Source organism: Nicotiana sylvestris, chromosome 5, assembly GCF_000393655.2.
Source record: "Nicotiana sylvestris chromosome 5, ASM39365v2, whole genome shotgun sequence".
Lineage (NCBI taxonomy): Eukaryota > Viridiplantae > Streptophyta > Magnoliopsida > Solanales > Solanaceae > Nicotiana > Nicotiana sylvestris.
The window spans coordinates 96,533,718-96,539,855 of NC_091061.1; the positions used below are offsets into that span (position 1 = coordinate 96,533,718).

A 6,138-nucleotide genomic window follows, 5' to 3' on the forward strand; every position below is an offset into this window, starting at 1 on the left:
ATAGTCTCATCCTTTTCTTTGTCACTTCCACTATCTTCATATGCTACCAGAAAAGCTTGTTTCATGGCCTTAGTGAATCCCTCACCTAAGATTTTGCTTTTGTTTAGGCCTTAATCCTTCAACTTATCCCTTTTTTTCTTTCTCGACTCTTTATTTCGTCCAATTAATTTCCCATATTGGACCATCTTTGACCATGTGATCCATCTTGTTACACTTGTAGCATCTATCATATGAAGACTTGTCAGCCTGATTACGTTTGCTATTGCTTTCTATCTTTTGTGCGTTTCTGGAGTTCTTCATGAAATTTTTTTGAACTTAGCAAACATTGCAATGTCTAGATCATCATTGTTAGACTCATATTCATCAGTAACTTTAAGAACATGTGCATTATTCTTCTTTGGTTCTTCCTTGCGTAGTTCCAGTTCCCTCATCTCATGAGTTTTTAAATTTCCAATCAACTCATCTAGTGATATTTTGTCCACCTCTTTTGCTTCCTGAATGGCTGTAGCTTTTGGTTCCCCTGAGGCAGGAAGAATCCTCAGAACTTTGCTAACCAGTTCTTTAGAGGTAAACACCTTCCCCAGCGACTTTAGTTCATTTGTTATGATAGTGAACCTGGTTATCATCTCCTAAATAGGCTCAAACTCCTTCATAGAGAAGAACTCATAGTTTCTCATGAGCAACTCAATTCTTGATCTATTTACCTGATTTGTCAATTCTTGAGCAATTTGAAGTGTGTCCCAGATTTTTTTTGTGTTGGAGCAGGCAGATATATCCTACTGTACTCATCAGGACCAAGTCCATAAATGAGAATCTTCTTGGCCTTCCTTTCCATCATTTTGAAGTCAACTGCCACAAACTCTGAATGTCCTTGGGAACCGTTTTGTTTTTCCCATTTTGCTTGGTGGGAGTCAATGGTCCTCGATTTACTATAATCCATAGTTCATAATCCTCAGCCGTTAGGAAATCTTCAATTCCTGCCTTCTACCAAATGTAGTAATTTCCATTAAACAGGGGTGTGGTCTAGTAGTTGATTGTCCTTCGCTGATTCCAGATGGAGCATCATTTCTTCCAAGATCTCTCTAGGTGTTAACCACGTTTAAGAGAACCCGCTCTGATACCAATTGTTACTTTGAGTGTCTTCCTAAATTAGTAAAGAACTTAGTTCTTTATGTTACTCCTTACGCGTAAATAAAATAAACAGGAAAGTAAAAGACATCATTTTAACATAGAAAATCACCCAGCTCAAAGGTACAAAAACTACGACCTACCACGTAGGATTTGAACTTCAACTTCACTAGAAAAACTGAGCCAAATGTACCAATTATAACTCTTGTAACCTAATACACCTTCCACACTTTACCTATTTATACTTATTGTATGAAGAATACAAGTTACTCTAACTTGCAAACTTAGACAATACTCCAACTAATATTGTTTGAATGAAATCATGATTACAACTCAATATCCTAATACACATGAACTAAACTAACTCAAGTAGAAGAAAAAAATTAACTTTTAAAACAAACTTGATCAGGAACTTCACGTGTGTTTGAACTGGAAAATGCTTATGCTCTTTTCTTCTGACAAGGCGTGAAAATGTGAGTCTTCAGCAGTCCATAGGCAAGGTATTTAACTCCTCACAACTCTGCGATCTTTGGGAGTCCTAAGCACAATCAAACTCCCGCTTACTTGCAAACCCTAAGATCATTAGGACTCCTCAAGCTTTGTGACTCGTATATGCAAGTATCCTTAGGCAACAACCTTTATCGCATCAAGAATCCTTTCCACTAATATCGGATTGCAGTAACTTTCATGTAAAAAGTTATTGCACTATAAGGATCTTTAGCAGCTACTGTGAGAACTTGGTACTTATCACATGTTCATTGCACACGCTTGTTGATCATCAAAACTCATAGCTCAACAAGGTCAATTAATCGAACCATGTTTAATGTATATGTCTCTTTTGGTATACTTCTCTTTTGATATATGATTTATTCTTGTTGAAATTATGCATTGTTAGCTTTCACATGATACATAATTATGTCGATCCTAACATACCTCTTCTTACACTTAGATTGAATCACGAGAAACTCATAAAATACTAATCATATCTCGGTAATCATTGTCAAGATTAGGATCACTGCCAATACGGCTTCATTCAATGTGCAATTTGCAATTTAATGTGCCAACACTATTTTTTCCTACATCTCTCAGGACAGGTAGAGGAGAATACACACCTTAGAGGGTAGGTGAGTACTCAAAGCAGAGGAGAATACGATTGTCGGCCAAAGGATGACAAGAATCCCATTTCGCAGTCTGGCCGTTTAAAGAAACATATAACAAACATGAAGCAAGAGGCCTCCATCAAACTTGACACAAAGGACAGGAAACTAATCATGGAAAAAAATAAACAAGATGAATGGCATTCAGATGCTTGATTTTTTAAAAGATAGTATCAACAGGACACACCGAAACAATGATATTCCTTTTCAAAGGTTGCCGAAAGCTAAATAATGCATTGACTATTGAGGTACCAGACGAAGAGCTGCAGATGTAAGCACTTGATGTGCACTGCATCTAATGGGCTATTGAAGCAACTAGGATCATGAATACTATGGATTCTACATTGCTATACTTCGAAGCATACAATTCTTTGTGCCTCAAACTAGCTCAAAGTCCAAAGGTGTTGGGGCATCAGTACCAATATAGGTTTCGAAGACCTAACCGAAATCGGATAACAATAGGATCAAACACGAAAACGACCGACGAAAGAAGATCAAGCATAAGCTCAAGCAGTAATTCTCACCTGCCTATTTTAAGAAATTCATCGCAGGAAACTTATCAGACCACCATCCCAAACTCCATTGCACTGCGCAAGTACAAGACATATCTCCTTGCCACAACAAGTCTCATCAACATCAACTATCAACTCAAAACGAAGTTGAGCACCACAGTTCTATCACCTCCGGTAAAAGGTAAGCACCACAGCTCTCAATTGAACAAGTGTTTTTGTATGATTTAAGTATCAATCTGCATAGTTAAGGAATATACTATACCTAGCAACTTCAATAACATTACAATCGGAAATACACAATAGTATGATCTTACTGCCGTACGTATCAACACCACAAACATTACAGTAGAAAATTGATGATAGCATAATAGAGAACTTGGAAGAGGAAATACAACCTAATACTCCAGTAATAACTATTATGCAGCAACCCCCAGATTATTTCTTAAGTTGGAGATACATGAAAAAAGGGGAATCTCACAAAAATCTAGATACATAAAAGAATGGAGAATAGGTACCAAACCAACAAGGGAAAGGAGAAATTCACACCAAACGATCCTTTAAACTAGCACAAACACTTTTGGCTACAACTTACTCAAAGCAAATCCCAACTGAGTCGCGGTTGGACAGCTGCAGCATGGGTGCTTGGTGTGGTTGTAGGTGATGAGAAATGGTCCAGCAATGGCGCTGGCATGGAATCAAACGTTTCCCATTGCGTCGTTATAACTACAGACCCTGAGGTTGAGTTCTTTGATGGCTGCTGTTGTTTGGTTTTTACCGATTTTTCGTGTTGAACTGGTGATGTGGCTTGCTTATTGGAATGCCTTTGATGCTGGTGAGCTGGGGAAGATTGGTCTTTTTCAATGTGATCGACGTTGCTGGTTGTAACTGAATTTTTTATCTTCAACACATCTAATGTTTCAACACACTTCTGCACTCTTCTCACCTACAACACATATCACATTTTTTTAAAGTTTTTTTCTTTATGAATTAAAAGCTAAGTTCATTAGCTATGCGGGATTTAACTTAATACCTGATTTTTTCTCTGCAATTTCACATCACCTTCAGCAATAATGCCATCTAATTGAACCAGCTGATTCATCAATAACTCTGTCAGATTTATCAAATCCTTTTCTACAACTCTCCCACCTTTGGAAATTATAGATTCCAGTGCAGAAACCTAGACAATCAAAATGCACGTAACAGTTATCCACAGTACCTACATTTTCATCGAAAATCGAGTTTATATTTGTTCCAATTTATATGCGCTTATTTAATCCGTTCAAAAACGAATGATTTCTTTCTAAATTTGGAAATAATTTAATTTAACTTTTTATTTTACCTTTAATGAAATATTATAGCTATACCAATATTTACGATTTATTTTACACTATAAGTTTTAAAAGTCTTTTTTTTCACTCTTAATATTACCTGTTTAGCCAGCCTATCGACTTCCAAAGTGATCTCTGATATTGTTTTAGCAGCCTTCTCCACTTTAGCATTCTTTCTCATCTCGAGGTACCGTTTTTCTTGGCTAATTGGGTCTTCCATTAGAACAATTTTAGACTTATCCTTCACTCCAGCAATATCAAGAAACAATTTATTGTCTCTCTCTTTATCTTTATACAGTAATTTCTGATCTTGGTGGTGCAACCCCGTTGGCCCCGTCAGCATCTTCTTCAGTTCCCCTGCAATTTGACAACATAAATTCACAAACAAAATAGAAACACAATTGGAAATACAGAAATGCTATACAAATGTATTACTCCCTTTGTCCCAATTTGTTTGGCATAATTTGAGTAAACTTTAAAATTTAGAGAGAAAAGAAAGTTTTTAATACATAGCATAATTGTTGGGTAGCAATAATAAAACTTGTGTTTTTAAACATGTCATTATAGTTTATTATTAAGATTAAAATGAGAAGTATAAAGTTGATTATTTTTTATTATATAAATATATTTTTTCCGTAAACGAATTAACAATAAATAATGTTAAACAAATGGTAAAGAGAGAGTACTACTTAAGTTACAACATACCAAAGGTTGCTTGAGAACTGATATTGATCTCGTGGTAAATAGAGTGATACTTGACCCGGACCCGAATAGTAGGTGGAGGAGGACGGTTTTCAGAATCCGGGTTGCGTTTCTGGACCAGCATTCCACTGGGCCTCAGCTCCCACTCCTTCTCGCCCGCATCAGAGCTACCGTTCATCATCGGCGGCATTCCGGTGGTTTTCGTCTTCATTTGCATCATTTTTTGAGTTTGTAGGCTAAAGAATGTATGTAGAAATGATTTGAATTGCTAACGTTGAATTTTGAGGAAGCAGATCAAAACACTGACTTTTGACCCTGAAAGATCTACAGTTGCGTCAGTGTCTAAGCTTCTAATTTCCAGTGACACGTGTGTACTGAGAAAATGCCGAGAGAAAGAGAGAGGTGTGTTTACCAAGTTGAAAGAGAGCTGAATTTGAGAAGGAATAGCAGATCTTATTTGAATAGCTGAAAATGTAAAGAATCAAAAGGTAAGCGACAAATTTGCCAAAAATGTCTAGACACTCGGCCAATCTGAAAATCCACAGATTTGTCCGATTATTCAGCTTAGGATTTCAATGTTAAAAATAAATCAAAATCTTGGCTTCACCACCAGAAACTGAAGAAAAAGAAAGTGGAGTAATTAATTTGCCATCTGTTAGGTTTGTTCAGCCTGTGGAGAAGGCTGGAAGAAGTAGGAGGAGAGATGGAAATAAGATACTTCAAAAATATGTATAAATAAATGAGTGGACAGCGAAACACAAGAAAGAAGCAGAGAACTCTGCTACAGAATTACTTATTTTTTAATAGGTATAATGTCCATTTAATTATTGGTAGTATATCATTATTATTAAAGTTGCTGTTAGATAATAATTGGAGAAATGAGGCCAAGGGAAGTAGCCAGAGGCTTGTGCATAAAGCTTATGAGTAACATGAAAAAGGTAGAAATGAAAACTAAAACCGCTTAAAGAAAAGGTGAATGACGAAGGCTGAAAAGTGTAAAGAAATCCTTAGACTTTTTCACCAAGCTTCTACAGGTGTACAATGCAATTATGCAGGTAAGTACATACACTCATCATTTTATTTGCACTAATGATTTCTATGTTGATTATGGATACCAATCTAGAACACTCGAAACAATGATTATTACATAGACCCAATAAAATTTCCAAGGAATATTTAATATTATTGAAGAGTTAAATATAGGGCTAACGCAAGTGAACTCTGTATTGGAAATTCATCCAATGTCTTTTCCGAACTAAGTTGAAACATCTTTCGAGTTAGCTTCTTTTTAAATAGTTGCAGTGGTATACG

General features: G+C 36.2%; 1 protein-coding gene across 2 annotated transcripts; it reads right to left on the reverse strand.

The window, feature by feature from the left end:
• Window positions 1–3,090: 3,090 nt before the first annotated feature.
• On the reverse strand, window positions 3,091–5,538 carry LOC104224180 (BAG family molecular chaperone regulator 1-like). Of its 2 annotated transcripts, XM_009775764.2 has the most exons (5): window positions 5,240–5,534; window positions 4,831–5,142; window positions 4,226–4,482; window positions 3,828–3,974; window positions 3,091–3,740 (listed from the first exon to the last, which is right to left on the reverse strand). In XM_009775764.2, the coding sequence occupies exons 2-5, from the start codon at window positions 5,045–5,047 to the stop codon at window positions 3,390–3,392; spliced, it is 972 nt and encodes a 323-aa protein (XP_009774066.1). In that variant the 5' UTR covers window positions 5,048–5,142; window positions 5,240–5,534; the 3' UTR covers window positions 3,091–3,389. The 2 variants fall into 2 exon arrangements, with proteins under 2 accessions (XP_009774066.1, XP_009774065.1); XM_009775763.2 differs by having other exon boundaries at window positions 4,831–5,538.
• Between the last annotated feature and the right edge of the window lie 600 nt (window positions 5,539–6,138).

Excerpts from the sequence above, each read along its gene's own strand:
- LOC104224180 (XM_009775763.2), bottom strand. The coding sequence starts at position 5,047 with ATGATGCAAATGAAGACGAAAACCACCGGAATGCCGCCGATGATGAAC. Across the intron at positions 3,975-4,225 it reads TCGATAGGCTGGCTAAACAG|GTTTCTGCACTGGAATCTAT; the intron begins GTAATATTAAGA and ends TTGATTGTCTAG. Across the intron at positions 3,741-3,827 it reads AATTGCAGAGAAAAAATCAG|GTGAGAAGAGTGCAGAAGTG; the intron begins GTATTAAGTTAA and ends TATGTGTTGTAG.